This window comes from Triplophysa rosa, linkage group LG9, assembly GCF_024868665.1.
Source record: "Triplophysa rosa linkage group LG9, Trosa_1v2, whole genome shotgun sequence".
NCBI lineage: Eukaryota > Metazoa > Chordata > Actinopteri > Cypriniformes > Nemacheilidae > Triplophysa > Triplophysa rosa.
This window is the reverse complement of record NC_079898.1, coordinates 5,038,515-5,054,337: the sequence shown is the minus strand read 5'-3', so window position 1 is coordinate 5,054,337 and position 15,823 is coordinate 5,038,515. Positions and strand designations below refer to the sequence as shown.

Genomic DNA, 15,823 nt, shown 5'->3' with positions numbered 1-15,823 from the left:
ACTTTCAGCATTCAAAGCTACACAAGCTTTACAATTTATCAGTTTGTGAGTTCTCTGGGAACTGGGGTTCAAACCCGTGACCTTTGCGCTGTTAATGCAATGCTTTATCAGTCGAGCTACATGAATACTTTTAAATTCGTTAAAAGAGATACAGATAACCAAAAGTTGGGGCTGTAAAATTATTACATTTCTATTACAATTTAGAATAAAAAACAGTTGGGTATAAAAAAATCATAGATATTTCTTATTTCACATCATAACAATTTAGTTTAAAGTGTATTCAAATCCTGACAAATATTTCAGCAATTAAATGATTGAATAATGAATGCTAAATGATATGGAATACAACTGCATTTTCAGACGTTTGGACCCTACTGTATTTTTTGTATTTTTCGACAAGCAGTTTACAATACTTTTTTGTTAAATTTTGAAGATGAATTGCAGCAATTTCTCATTTTAGATGATAATGCAGTATATCGGGCTGAAAAACTGACATGAAGGAAGCGGAAGGCAGGTGTTGTGTGAGGAAATAATTCCGTTCAGAGGATGTTTTGTCTGTTAACCCCTCGGGTGTCTCCTCTGCTTGGATATCATGCGTCCTTGTCGTCACTTCCATTGACACCTGAGAGAACATTGCTTTATGATGACCATCAAAGCTTTTATTCGCTCTAGAGTGCGTCACAGTTTTTAGTGGAAATGCACCGGAACAAACATGACATTTTTGTGTTTTGACAAATCGTAGGTTTTTTGGCACGCAAAAGCATAACATATAACGTTTATTATGGCAGCATATCATACCTTGTTTGTGTTTTTTACAGGGGTCATATCACAACGATATAGTCCTTATTTTGATATAAAACGCTTGATGTAAGTGAAAACTTTAATATACATTTTTGTGCATTTGGTAGATATCCACATATCCAACATTTTTGCCTTTGAATTGAACCCATGACCTTGGTGTTGCTAATGCCATGCCAGTTTTTAAAAAAGGGAAATTTAAACTATTCAAGATTCAACATCAAAGTGTCTTAAGGCTTGTATTAGGGCTGCAGCTATTGATTATTTTAGTATTCGAGTATTCTACTGATTTTTCCATCGATTAATCGGGTATTCGGATAATAAGTACTTTTTCTTTATTAAAGAGCAATACTAAATATACAAGAGAAAATAAAACCGGTCTCTTAAAATGAACAGCTAATTTGTTTCCTTTTTAGAAAAATTAACATATTTATTGCTGAAATTGCATACATTCATATCTGTGAAAACTAAACCCATTTAGTACATTCCATTGCCATATTACATTCAAAATGCAATATAGGCCTAATACAAATGTATAAATAAGAAACATTAATAAAAATAAAAAGAATAATTTCAAAGGTAAACAACTAACTTCAACTTATGCATGATGCATTTAGTTTATCTAAATTAGTTTTAGTTTCTTCTTTTTACTATTAAATAGTAATATATTTGTCCACATAAAAATAACTAGTTAACCGGACTTTTATTTTGGCAGGTCGTCAGAAGACGCTTATCTTTTAGTGTGTTAGCTTCACTCAGTAAAATGTTCTGAAATAAACTCTCAGAGCAACTCTGGAGATGAAGTTCATGTGTTCATGTCCTCATAAAGTGCAGTTCATTCACGCAGAACAGCCAGATGGCATGTGTAAATAACAGGATTTGGCATCCACTAGTCCGGATCTAGTTTGATGGACTCAATGCAGACGGAAAACAAGTTTCACTCGCAAAATAGACTAAAACAGTAAAATAGCAGTTCACCATTTCAATAAGCTGTCACTTATTTATCAGCATGAGAAATACGTGTGAGCGTGTGAACAGACTAAAATGCGTGTGTCTCACGGTGAATGCGTGAGATTTGAGAGCCCTGTAACATGAACAGAGTTTAGCGGGCTGTGCGTCAGTAATAACGGTCCGTGGGGAAACGCAGTGCTCCGTGTGTACTGTAGTTAAATGGATTAAACGAGGCTTCGAGGCAACAAAAACATCGGATGATTTTTTGTATTCGAATTACTCGAGTTACTCGAGGAATCGTTTCAGCCCTAGCTTGTATATTTGATATGATGCATAGATACGATTTTAAATCTACTCTGTTCATCACTGATGTAATAAAGTTAAAGTCCCCGTGAACCGGAAGTTGTGATCATTTTTACTTCCGTATTCTGACACATTTCAGAGTGAAAAGGAATTTCCTTGGAGAAAATTAGTGGGCGTGGCTTGCGTTTTTCACTGCGAATGGATTGGGTGTGTAAAAACAGCTGCTGCATTGATTTTGAAATAAAACTGGCAGCACAGCAGACTGACAGTTGAAGGGGAGAAGTTAACGGATGCTCCGGCCAAGCCGTCTAATTTGTCATCTGAGATGAATAGTCATTTCAGGGCGGATGTGCATTTTCAGATTTTAACTGCAGATTATGAGGACACATTAATTGAAAAAGAAAACGACCCACATTGATAAGCTATTTACTATAAACGCTGCAATATTTCATGAAAAAATAAGAATTGTCATTTTTTATTTCACTGGGACAGGAAATGCACAAGTTTAGTGGCTTTTATCTGTCCCCAGAAAGATAAGAGCAGAATTGAAATGTCCACCAAAACATTACCACATTTGTCCCGGCCCTTGTATTTTCACTAAATAATTTTCTTAAATTTCATTGTTTTCTGCATCCAATCACAATATAGTGCCATCTGCTCCATTCGACACACTGTGTCATATATAAATCTATTTCACGGCCGCATGAGAGGATGCAGAGAAAAAGCCCGTCGTCACTCAGGTGCAGGGGCTGAACCACCTTTCCTCATTACATGCGTGGGAGGGCTTCTGTTTGTGTTGATCATTTCATGTAAGAAGGAAGTTGCAGGAGGAAGGAAATTACACAATGTCCTTCTTTTTCTTAAACAGAGTTTACAGCGTGCAAATGCTCTGTCTCTTTTATTCTGGTGAGAGGATTTTTTCCTTTCATTATGCTAGAGACCTACTTGCTGGTTGCAGACATAACAGTAGATTATTCTAACATTAAATAATAATTGTGTTATATATTACTATTAAATATTTCTATTGTAGATTCTATGAATATACATGCTTTATTATTACTATTATCACATTTGAAAATATTAGAAAGAGGAAATTACAAACAAGTCTCATGTGTAAGCATCTTAAAGGCACACAGATTTTGCCTAGATTACATCTTTGCATTCTTTACTCCAACTAAGCCATTAAAAATGATAAATAAATCATGTTTAATATAGGCACAATTTATATTTGACTTGTGAATAAGTTTATTCACTTACAGCAGTACCTCTGGAATACGTAGTGGTGAAACAAATCACGGTTCCAAAAATGGATGGCGTCTTTTTGTAGTTGAACAAATTGTATATAAAGAATTGGCCTTATAAGTTCTGTAAGAAGCAGATCATTTTTGTTGTTCTGCATTCCTTCAGTTCTGAACTTTTTACCTTCACCTCTGCTAATGAAGCTTAAAAACGTAAGTCTGAAATGGTCCAGCACTTTAAAACTATTCCCTGACATTGTTTCAGCGTATTCCTATTTTATTCAGCTGCTTAACACACTCAGGCATATTTGTAAAACTGAGCAGATTGTCCCTTTCAGCCTCGTCACTGACCCATGGCAGTCATGGAGCACGCTCCAGAGTCCCGCCCCCCCAAGCGCACTCAACAGTGATGTGAATGTGTGCCGTGCCAGCAGTCTAGCTGTTAGTGTGCACCATTGAGAGCACTTGGACAGAGAGAATAGCCCGCTCAGATTGGAGCCCTGGGAGCTCAAACGAGGCGCAGAAGATGCCATTATGTGTAATCTTTGATGTATTACCCTGATCAACTGCAAACTGTGAACATCCCAAGACCTTTGTCATGCACATATACCCAACACAATGACGTTCCCATCACTCATGTGCGGAGGGTGTACCGCCACCTCCTGATTGCTGCAAAACGTTTGGACGCTTAACTCATTCCTGACGCATTTTTGATAGAGATGCACAACTGCATGTGACATAAAAATGCTTTTGTAATGATATCAAATGTATTTTTTGCATCGAATAACTAATTAAAGGCCTCCTACAGATTATTAAGACCCACTTAATACAGGCTTGAAGGAATAGTTCACCCAAAAATGATTATTGTCATCATTTACACAAACTCATGCCATTTTCTTTCTACCGTGGATTTGTTAAAATAAGACATTATGAAGATTCTTTTTTCAAAAGAAAATGGTTTCATACAATAGAATAGAATTAACAAAACATTAAAGTTCTGTAACGGCCATAAAGGTAGTGCTAAAGTCATTTTTAGATGAACATGACTAAGATTTTTGGATGAACTGTTTCTTTAGGGAACATTCCTGGCTGAAAAAAACGACCTAAGGCCGTGTTCAGACTTTCAGGCCGTGCTTTTTGTTTTTAACGCTGGCAGCGTTTGGTTACAAATAGCAGCCGAACGCCATTACTTCGGAGGCAGTGTCTGTGCACCTCGGAGGCAGCTCAGAGAAACAGATAGGCAGCGTAACGTAAGTCACGGAAGATTTGAATTATAAACAGAGCGCCTTTCCAATAACTAATCACATATTTAAAAACTACAATACTAATTCCTTGCTAGAAATGCAATCAGAAGTTGTTGAAAATGAAAATTAAACATACATTTATACAAAACTATGCTCCAACAGGCGTTTCGGCCGCCATTTAATTTTTTGAGCTGGAGCCTTCTCGACCAACCACGTTCCTTGCATGTTGTTAGCTGGGGAAAAGGAACTTGACGTAGGGTATTTTTTTTTCAGAAATGTTGAACTTTTTGCAACCTCAAAAGACGCTCTGAACTGCAGAAAAAGACACCGGCGCTGGCGTTTAAAAAAACGCTCAGGAAGTTTTTTGAAAACACTGTTTACTCCATAGGATTATAATGTAAAACACACGCTAGCAGCTTCAAAAAAGAAGTCAAGTCTGAACACAGCCTAAGCCGGTCTCCCAGGCTGATCTGGTCAGGCCTGCACGGTAGTGAATTTTTTTTTTGCTTACTTTTACTAAATGTTTGATATTTTGACTTGTGTCATCATATACTGTATTCTCTTTCAACCCCACTTCTTCCAGAGTATTCCAGAGTCTACTTGTTCTCTGTACTCACTCTTGAAAAACAGACCTTCAGGTGTACTAAACATTTCTCTCTTCTATGGCAGATATGCCGGCTACAGCAGCATCTGTCAGCTGGGGAGCATCAGCAGGATCTGTTCCAGGATCAGCCTCCCATGTTTGTTTCGCCGCACTCGCAGCCTCCCTGCAGCAGTCTAACAGAGCTCATTCAACTGTGTGGAGGAACTGTGTGCCGGAGCGTGCGACAGGCAGGAATCTGCATCGGAGAGTATAATGGCAAGAAACCAGAAGGGAGCCGTAGTCTATCTGAACAGTGGGTTTTAGGTAAGATGACGTACTGATTATTCAAAATGTACCACAAACCAGTGGCGGCTGGTGCACAAGTTTTTTGAAGGGGCGCAACAAATCATTTGACATGGGATGTAAACGTATCATCACTGCTTAGCTAAAAAAAAAAGGTTTAACTATCAAAGCATGTAATGGTGTTTATAAACAGCAATAAGGTGCCAGTCCAAATGAAAATATTACAGTATACTTTATTATTTAATATAGTAAACCGTAGTAAAATTCCTAGATGCTACAGTGTTTTCGAACCGTACCATAGTAAATATTAAGGTATAATGCAGTATTTTCTAGTTTATCAATTCACTATTGATAGTAGTGTATGGATTGTTAAGGAAACTCTGGAATTGTTAATAATGACCATAGAGAGATTAACCCTGTTTAGCGTTATGAGATACAACGCAAGCTGCGTAGACACGCATCTTCTTTATACAGTTATAAAGTCAGGCGGGTCTGCGCAAGCTGAGCGTCTTCTTTAAACAGCGCGAGCTGCACAGTTATAAAGTCTGACGCGTCTGATCTGTATAGTGCGAGTTTATATGCCCCTTTAGCCTTGTTTATATTTGTTTACAATGCAATTTGCAGCACAGAGCAGCGAGAGTCACGTGACCAAAGCGAAAGGGACAGTTTTTTGAACCTGGGACCACATCAAGCAGGCTTCGCTCAGCGTTTTGATACAGATTTAAAAAGGGGGAAATTCCGACTATATTGCCATTACAACCCCTACTGCTAGAAGTGATTTAATCCACTTCTTCTATTTCACGTCTGACAGTAGCGATATGTTTGCTGTGTGAGCTACTGGCATGAGCCGCACAGGAAACAGCCAATCAGAGCAGAGCTCAACATTATTTTTCATGACCCTTCCAAATAAGGCAATAACAGACCTTTTCATTCTAGGGACAAGTCCTAGGGTTGTAAATGTACATGTAAACCGTTTCTGGATAATGTTTGCACTTTATAAAGCCACATAGATATCAGAGAACAATTTAACATGTTGTATCAATGAATTATTATTATTTGGCACTTTTACAGTCTTCTTCTCTGGATAATTTGTTGGGGCGGCGCCCCTGCGCCCCCTATTGACCAGCCGCCACAAATGCACCAGGCCTTATATCGATACAGAATACTAGTGTATTGTTTACTGTGCTGTATATGCTCTGTATATACTGTACATCATATTGTTTAAATTGTGAATGTAAAATATGTAACTAAACAGAAAAGTATATTCTAATATAAGTCATTTTAATGTGCTCTGTTTTACATAACCCTTTTTTCAGACAGTGTCACCCATCTCACACTACTCCCATATGAAAACTATGTGTTGGAATGAAGATCAATGTGATTATCAGTGATGATGATGATGGTCAATGTGAAATCCTTGTAGTTTGGAAGTGTGGATGTTTTTTTTTCATGTTTAGCTACTTTTTTGTAATGTTCTTGTGTCTGACACTTTAAAGTGCAGGTTTTGTATGTCATTTTTGTCTCTTTTTTTTTAAATATGTATTTTAAGTTGTTATTTTGTTTAACAAACAAAACGTATAAACGTTTAATAAAACTGTCTATAAACTGTGAAACATGCTTCAAATAAATGTTATAATGCAAAGCTAATGGAACATACATTGCAAAGAGAGGGATGAGGACACTTTTAGATCTGAATAAAGATTGTGAATTTATTATGGTTACAAAACTATGTAAATATCATTGATGCTAAAAATAAGGAACTTTACTGAAGCTATCTGTCTGTTAATACACAACAAACTTCATATGTGAGCAACATTTCATTTCACTGCAGTGATGTCTGATTTGTGAACATACAACATAAATCAGTTGTTTTAGTGATTTATAACAGACTTTCAGAAATGACTGTGGTGACATTAAACATTGATACATTATAGCAAATATAACAAATATTGTAATGCTTTTCCTCACCATTAATGATAATGCATTATAATATGCATACAAATTAATATATTTAATAATAGCAATACAGGAGCAGTAGTACTTTATGGCTGTACATCGCCAGCACTGTATCAGAAATGTATTTCTCAGTTATAATTTATGTGCATAGTCAAAAACTGCAGTTTATTATAATTCCTATAGCACGTAAATGCAGTGTAAAGCTGAGGTGGATGACATAAAAACAGACCACATACAGTAGCTCATATTCGAAAGTTACTCCGTATCATACAAAATACAACCACAAAAGAGAAACATAAAATTCAGCACTGAAACTCCTGTGGACTCTTTAGGCTAAACCTGAACCAAATTCAATTCAATTTTATTTATATAGCGCTTTTCACAATGTGCATTGTTACAAAGCAGCTTTACAGGAGCAAATAAGAAAAACACAGAAAGGTAAAACACAGCACAGTGCATGGTGTTTATAGACCAAGCAAGATCATTACAATAAATAATATCTAATAAATAAATGCAGTCTCCCGGTGAGCAAGCCAACACTGCACTGCTCTGCTGTGGCGAGGAACCCACACTCCAATGCTGAATAATGGAGAAAAAAAAACCTCGGGAGAAACCAGGCTCAGCCGGGAGGGCCAGATCTCCTCTGACGTGTCATAGCTGCACTCACTGACCCCGACCAAAGCCACCGAGCAACGTCCACGAAGAACAGGGAGAGCCGCGACCCAGGAAGCCCCACCCGCCGAAACCGTGCAGGTCCAACCCGGTCCCATTCCGCGATCAACAACAGACAACAGAGGAACAACCAGGGAAAAGTAGTAATGGCATAATTAACTTTATTCCTCCGTTGTCCGACATCGACCACAAAACAAGACCAACCAGACCAGACCCACACAGTCCCAACAAATGAAACGCCCCGAACCACAACCAACAAGCCGCCCCACTCCCTAATTGGTAAGGGTCATTTCACCAAATCTGTAATATTTCTGTCACAGGGCCAAATATTTAAAAATGCATAATTATTAACTTTAAAATGCATTGTATTATTAAACTTAATTGAAATTTAAAACATGAAACTTAAACACTGCATTTGTTATGTGTCCCCACGCTAGCACTACATTTTAACATGGAACTTAAAGGGATAGTTCACCCAAAAATGAAAAAATGTGTCATCATTATTTTTTGCATTATTACAATCCCATTTAGGCTATGCTTTACAAAAGATGTTCTTAAAAAGCGATAATATTTTAGACAAATTTAATAAAAAAATCTACAAGTAACCTTATACATTTATAAGGAAAGGCCAAGGCCCGCACAAGAGGCCATGACTGACAGGTAAAGCAACCAATTACGTTTCGTTTTGTGCCGCGTCATGTTTAGAGGCGTGGAAATGTCGCCGCAGTAACAGACCGGTTTACATTCACGAACGTGTCAAAAGTTAACAGCAACAAAATAATTATAAGTTTATGCCGTTATCCTCGCATACTTTTAAGAACCAAGCGTTTAGTCGATTGTTATGAATTCTTATAGCCACCACTGTAAACACGCCAGCTGAGCTTACTTATATCAGACGGCTTCGTGTTGTTTCCAGGCGGACGGTTAAAGAACACGACACGCACGTCTCCCGGAAATCCTGTGAAATTCAACCAATCAGATGACGACTTCGAACGTGCTGAAGTGTTTCCAGAAAAGTGTGCCTTATGCATCAGACTTTTTTGCCTTATGCATCAGACGTTTAGCTAACGGTCCGTGGGCGTGACGTCTGAGGCTGAAACTACCAATTCTTAGACCGAATGGAAATGCCAAAAAATAAAAAATAAGTATTTGCTAATCAACAGCGTGTGGTTACGTGACCGGATGTTCTATGAAGGAAACAAAGCAGTGTTAACTCTCTGTTTTCTTTATTTAAAAGCCCTGTTTTCACTCATTTAAGCAATGACACGAAACTAGCTACGCAGTCGTAGAAGGATTCGTGAATACTGTGCACTGAGCGAAGGTACCAGCTCGCACGTGCTTACAGCTGCAGGGAGGCGTCGTCGTAGCAACCGTCACATACCCGGAACTCACGCCGCAGCCAATCACTGTGCAGAATATACACACGTGGCTGATGACACCGCTGCAATATGGAGACTCTGAAAGCCGTGTGTGACTTTGGGAGTAAGAAATGTGGCCACCGATCAAGTGTGTAAGATAACGCGATTGTTTATATGTTGTTTGGGCGTTGAATCAGCGGCAGCAGTAGTTAACACAGCTGTGTGTTTAGATCAGTTTGAGTTTTGTATAGTAGGACTGTTCCTCAGAAGGTCCTGCAAGTGAAACATTCACTGACATCTAACGTTACTGTAACGTTACTTCTTCTAGTGTCTTTTTAGTAACTTATACTGCAACCGAAAGTGAAGTGTGCAGTTTGTGCAAAGTGTTTCTCTATATAAATGCGCCTTTCGTATCTGTTAATGTGAAAGACTTGATGACGCTGACACTTGAGAGAGTGCTCTGGGTGCATTGACAGGGGTGTCATGGTCCAACCTGCGAGAAATTTCCGGAAGTTAAGCGTGACATTTTGCATCGACTTTTTGCCTTCCTGATCGACATCGCTGTTGAAATCGGATTAAACTGGGCATCAGTGCATGTTAGATACGCAGTTAAAGTTTCAGTTTTCCAGGGATTCTTAGTGTTTGGGGTGAAAATGCTGCTGTCTCTGGTCGTGCACACGTATTCATTGCGTTACTGGCTCCCGGCGGCCGTGATGCTGGGCACCGCTCCGGCTTACGTGCTGTCCTGGAGCGCCTGGAGGCTGCTGTCTGTCCTCCTGCCCTCCAGACTCTATCACACTGTGGATGATCGGGCGTATTCATTCTATCAGAGCATGGTCCTGTTCTTCTTTGAGAATTACACGGGCGTGGAGGTTAGTGTGTACTGTTTGTCATCACTTTATCACTTCATGTTGGAAAACACATTCAAAAGTAAAACACTGAGCCATTGTGCACGTATGGGTAATCATTTCTTGAATAATTTTGAGTTATTTTTGTCTTCGTTGTGTCAAAATGATGCAGCACATTGTCATTCACTACCCCTGAGTCAATCTGTTCTTATACCACATTAATATATACATTAAAGGGATTGTTCACCCAAAATTGATGTCGTTATTTATTCACCCTCATGTCATTCAAACCTTGTTTATGACTCTTTTTTTCTGTTGAACACAAAAGAAGATATTTTGAGAAATGTTTTTGTGTCAATGCAATGGAAGTCCGTGGGTACCAATGTTGTTTGGCTATCGACATTCTTCTATAATATCTTCTTTTGTGTTCTGCAGAACAAAAAAAAACTCATACAGGTGTGACATTGACATGAGTATGAGTAAATTATTAGAGAAATTGAATTAGGTTTTTGCAGCAAAATAGGAATACCTCTGAACATGAAGGCATTAAATCCATGTTTAATGAAGTCAATGTTTAAAACGTTTTAAATATTGTTGTGGGCGATGGGAGGCCTTGAAGTCAAAAAGGTTGTGATCCACCGATATGAAGTAACAGCACTTGTCATTAAAGATGGGGTAACACGCAGTTTCTGCCAATCTCATATTAATCTTGAGTGCCTATACAGTAGTATTGCGTACGTCGTATCTTCAAAGAGTATTTAGTAGTGTTGTCATGGTACCAAAATTTCAGTAGTCGGTACCAATACCAGTAAAATTCCACGGTTCTCGGTACCAATTTCGGTACCAAAGCAAAACACCAGTACATGCTAATTGAAACACAATTTTATTAATAAAGCTCATTGTTAATATAAATGTATAGAAAGCAATGCCATTTTGTATACATGAAGTATAAGTTAATTGTTGCTGAAACTGTTGTGTGCTCACTGGGGTCTTTCATGCTGATGAACATCCTCCTCAGTCTGCTGCTGTAGAAGACAAATAGAATAAACTTCAGTAAGTCAACTGACTGAACAAACATGCATATGCAATATTAAAACAAACCTCCAGTTTTTATACTGCATTTACACAAGATTACTTACATTAAGGTAACTGTATATTAAAATAATAAATGCAACAGATAATTTTTCTTTAGTTTAAATGTGGTTTTTTAAACCTAATAGAGTTATCTATCCAAGACATACACATTGCTAGTCATCAGTTAGTATGTAGTTTTCTAGCACATAGATTTCAGATAGGCCTATAATAAATACTAGGTACTGTAAACCCCACCCTGTCCTCCCATTAATTTTACCCCATTACAGTTATAAAAGCATTAAATGGTTATAAGGACACTTGACTGGATTAGCATTGGCGCTAACAAATTAACACGCAAACAGGGAGTTTTTTTAACGTAACCTTTAACTTATACATATGCTACAACATTCATAATGCAAACGCGAACAGAATTTGAAACTTACCGCTTGAACTTGTTAACTTAAATCCGATGCTTCCTCGTTTCACCACAAAACTCTGTTCGTTTTCTTCGTGATATGACTTTAATCTGAAGTTTTCTGTGCGCATCTCTTGTGGATCGGAGCCGCGCTTATCCGCTCATCACGTCTTATTGCGTCTATAAAAAGTTTCCGACTGACAACCTGTCAGACAGAGCATCAGTACCCGGTTGACCCGGTACGTCGGTACTACCGGGTCTTGTGAAAATTAGGTACCGACAACTTTTTTATTTTTAGGTACCGACTTGGACCCGAAGTACCGGTACTTTTGACAACACTATATTAGTTGCAGCTAGGGCTGTCACGTTATTAAATAATCGTCTCATGCGATTGTTTGACCTCATCGCGATGGTTTCAGATCATCGCAATTATTTCACATCTCTATAGAAGACACTAGGGGGAGCTGTAGTGCATCTGCATATTGCATATTTTAGTGTATTATTGTTACTAAAGCATGGTAATACTTGTAAAATGTACCACCACAAACAATCACTTAAAAAAAAACATAAAACATACAAATTACCTGCAGTACAATTTAATATTATTTAAGCAAATCTCAGTGTGAAAACCAGTCTACCAAAATTTCATTAACACACAAGTAAAATTTTATTGTAGTCTTGCAAGTGAGAAAAAAACAGACTAGAAGCTTTTCTATGACTGATAGCATTTTAATGGTGGCTTCAATTACACCTGATCAATTTACTTAATTTACAAGTATTTGGCGGTTGTATTATTGACAGGTAAAAGCCTAAACCTTAATATATGATGACCCAATTTTTTCCGATGTATTTCCAAGAAAAAAACAAATCAGTCTTGTATTCAGAACAATATGGTCGTTTCAATCGCTGAATCAAAAATGTATGAGAATTAAATGTCAAAGCTCAAAAACAGACAATTAATCGTCATAATCGTCAAAGCCCTAAAACAGACAATTAATCGTCATAATCCAATGATTTATTAGACAATTAATCGTCAGTCAAATTTCATAATCGTGACAGCCCTAGTTCATAGGGAGCTGTACAACAAGGTACAACAGTCTAATACAGGACTGCACACAAACTGTGTGTAAGCACATGTCAAGTTTAAGTTGACACAGTGAAGCGATTCCTAACCAAAAAGACATTGATAATGAACTCGTGAATTCAAAAGACACTGTCGACTAATATGTCCAATGTTATCAGCTACATGAGTTAAAAATATGAAGAGTAACCTGAATGATATATAACTAGTGTTGTCACGGTACCAAAATTTCAGTAGTCGGTACCAATACCAGTAAAATTCCACGGTTCTCGGTACCAATTTCGGTACCAAAGCAAAACACCAGTACATGCTAATTGAAACACAATTTTATTAATAAAGCTCATTGTTAATATAAATGTATAGAAAGCAATGCCATTTTGTATACATGAAGTATAAGTTAATTGTTGCTGAAACTGTTGTGTGCTCACTGGGGTCTTTCATGCTGATGAACATCCTCCTCAGTCTGCTGCTGTAGAAGACAAATAGAATAAACTTCAGTAAGTCAACTGACTGAACAAACATGCATATGCAATATTACAACAAACCTCAGTTTTTAATACTGCATTTACACAAGATTACTTACATTAAGGTAACTGTATATTAAAATAATAAATGCAACAGATATATTTTTCTTTAGTTTAAATGTGGCTTTTTAAACCTAATAGAGTTATCCATCCAAGACATACACATTGCTAGTCATACAGTTAGTATGATAGGCCTAAATAAAATAGGTACTGTAAACCCCACCTGTCCTCCCATTATTTTACTCCATTACAGTTATAAAAGCATTAAATGGTTAATAAGGACACTTGACTGGATTAGCATTGGCGCTAACAAATTAACACGCAAACAGGGATGTTTATTTTGACGTAACCTTTAACTTAACATATGATACAACATTCATAATGCAAACGCGAACAGAATTTGAAACTTACCGCTTGAACTTGTTAACTTAAATCCGGATGCTTCCTCGTTTCACCACAAAACTCTGTTCGTTTTCTTCGTGATATGACTTTAATCTGAAGTATTTCTGTGCGCGTCTCTTGTGGATCGGAGCCGCGCTTATCCGCTCATCACGTCTTGTTGCGTCTATGAAAAGTTTCCGACTGACAACCTGTCAGACAGAGCATCAGTACCCGGTTGACCCGGTACGTCGGTACTACCGGGTCTTGTGAAAATTAGGTACCGACAACTATTTTATTTTTAGGTACCGACTTGGACCCGAAGTACCGGTACTTTTGACAACACTAATATGACTCAGTTTGACTTACCGTGTGCGGTTCATGTCCAGCATCTTTTAGCACTGGGACCGCGCCATCTATCAGTTTCAAACTATCTCCAAATCCAGCGTTATATCCACCGTTTATATAACATCCATCACTGAAATGCCATGAACAAAGAAACACCTCACCTTCTCTCACGATCGCAAGAGTAACGAGCTGTAGCTGCAGGCCCACAGCGCAGCCAATCTTGACACAGCGCAGCCAATCTTGACACAGCGCAGCCAATCTTGACACAGTGCAGACAATCTTGATAAGCGGGTCTTCCTATCGCTCGTCACTTGGTGCATGGGCGGGCTCTTTCTTTCACCTTGCCATGCTTTGCTGGGAGAATGGCCAATAAAAGGAATAGGATCTGTTACGAAACAGGGATCCAGACTTATAAAAAACTTTCTGAAACAAGCACAGAAATACTACGTCATACGTCCAACTCGTTTTTTAACAGGTTAACCATGTTAAGCATGAGAAGCCAGCACGTTTAATAGTGTAAAGAAGTCAGAATGTGTGACATAGTCGTGACATAGCATGATACTCGATCTTAAATGAAAGTAATAACAAATTCTTACCTGTTTCTTATTGATCTCAGAGAGCCTGTAACTGCAGATGCTGATGTTTTACTGCTGATGTTACTTTGGTATTCTCATGCCTAAGCTGATTCCTAGTCTGAAGAAAAGCCATGATCATTTAGCTGTTGTTCAACCAACAGTCAAAGCTAAAACTATGTCCAGTTCACAATCATATTTAAAAGCAATTTCTTTATTATTGTCCTAAAACAGGGTTCAGGTCTATAACAATCCTTCCTTTAAGATTAAATGTCCTCTGTGGGGGAAAATATAAACTTTAAGTGTAAAATGCTTTTATGTTCATACCCCTCTGCTGTAAAATATCTAGGCCAGCCTGTAAATCAAGTTCATCAAAGTCAGTTGTAAAAGTCACCAAGCAAGGTGAGTTTCAGAAAACGTCAGCAACAGTATCTCACTATAGTGATAACATTTTACAGCAATATGCTTTTATCAAAATCAATGTATGACTAAATGGAACTGATAAGTCTTACATCCTGGTTGTGAATAAGAAATCGAGTTGAGTTTGTAGATTGTGAAATCAAAAATCAGCCACAGCCCAGAAACCTTAACAGTTGCTCGATTCATAAACATTATAGTACAGTAATCTCTGTCAGAGACAACACAGACACTTTTGTTCTTTTATCGTTCTTTTGTGAAACAATAAATGAATGAATGACTCAATTGTCAGCATCGTTGAATGATGTTGCTGTGCCCAAAAATGATTGTCCTGCAAATGTGCTTTATATTCTGTATGCAAAATAATGTCCTGTTTTCTCTCTTAATTTCGGGGTTAAGTGTGACGTGGGCATATTGATATCAAACCCAAAGTGAAGCATTCGTCACACTATAGCTCAGACACCGTTTTATTTTCTGAAGTTTGTCAATAAAAGCGGTCAGTCACTCAACTCAACTCAACTCAACTTTATTTATATAGCACTTTTACAATTTTCATTGTTACAAAGCAGCTGTACATGAGACATATTGACTATAAGCAAAATAATTAAAATTGTACCTGCAAAAACAAGAAAAGGTTGAAAACACAGAAGACAGACATACCCACATACAAAACACTCCACACACACAATATGCACACGTACTAACACACATAGACATAGAGACACACACACACACACGGATGCGCACGCACACACACACA

The 15,823-nt window shown here is 37.8% G+C and overlaps 3 protein-coding genes across 5 annotated transcripts in view; 2 read left to right on the top strand and 1 right to left on the bottom strand.

Annotated features, from left to right (window-relative positions):
* mcph1 (microcephalin 1) overlaps nucleotides 1-7,037 on the top strand; it is a 42,127-nt gene extending 35,090 nt beyond the window's left edge. Inside the window, 2 exon segments of the mRNA XM_057341590.1 lie at nucleotides 5,204-5,441; nucleotides 6,737-7,037. Of these exon segments, the coding sequence (XP_057197573.1) occupies nucleotides 5,204-5,441; nucleotides 6,737-6,789 (291 nt within the window). The 3' untranslated portion in view covers nucleotides 6,790-7,037.
* Nucleotides 1-15,817, bottom strand: part of angpt2a (angiopoietin 2a) — a 34,470-nt gene extending 18,653 nt beyond the window's left edge. Inside the window, exons 1-2 of one of the 2 annotated variants that reach the window (XM_057341591.1) lie at nucleotides 14,671-15,817; nucleotides 14,236-14,459 (exon numbers count right to left, since the gene is read on the bottom strand). The gene's annotated coding sequence lies outside the window, so the exon portion shown is untranslated. The remainder of the gene's footprint in view (nucleotides 1-14,235; nucleotides 14,460-14,670) is intronic. The other variant, XM_057341592.1, reaches the window with a different exon arrangement.
* Nucleotides 9,489-15,823, top strand: part of agpat5 (1-acylglycerol-3-phosphate O-acyltransferase 5 (lysophosphatidic acid acyltransferase, epsilon)) — a 20,820-nt gene continuing 14,485 nt past the window's right edge. Inside the window, exon 1 of one of the 2 annotated variants that reach the window (XM_057341593.1) lies at nucleotides 9,489-10,278. In XM_057341593.1, the coding sequence (XP_057197576.1) occupies nucleotides 10,060-10,278 (219 nt within the window). In that variant the 5' untranslated portion in view covers nucleotides 9,489-10,059. The remainder of the gene's footprint in view (nucleotides 10,279-15,823) is intronic. The other variant, XM_057341594.1, reaches the window with a different exon arrangement.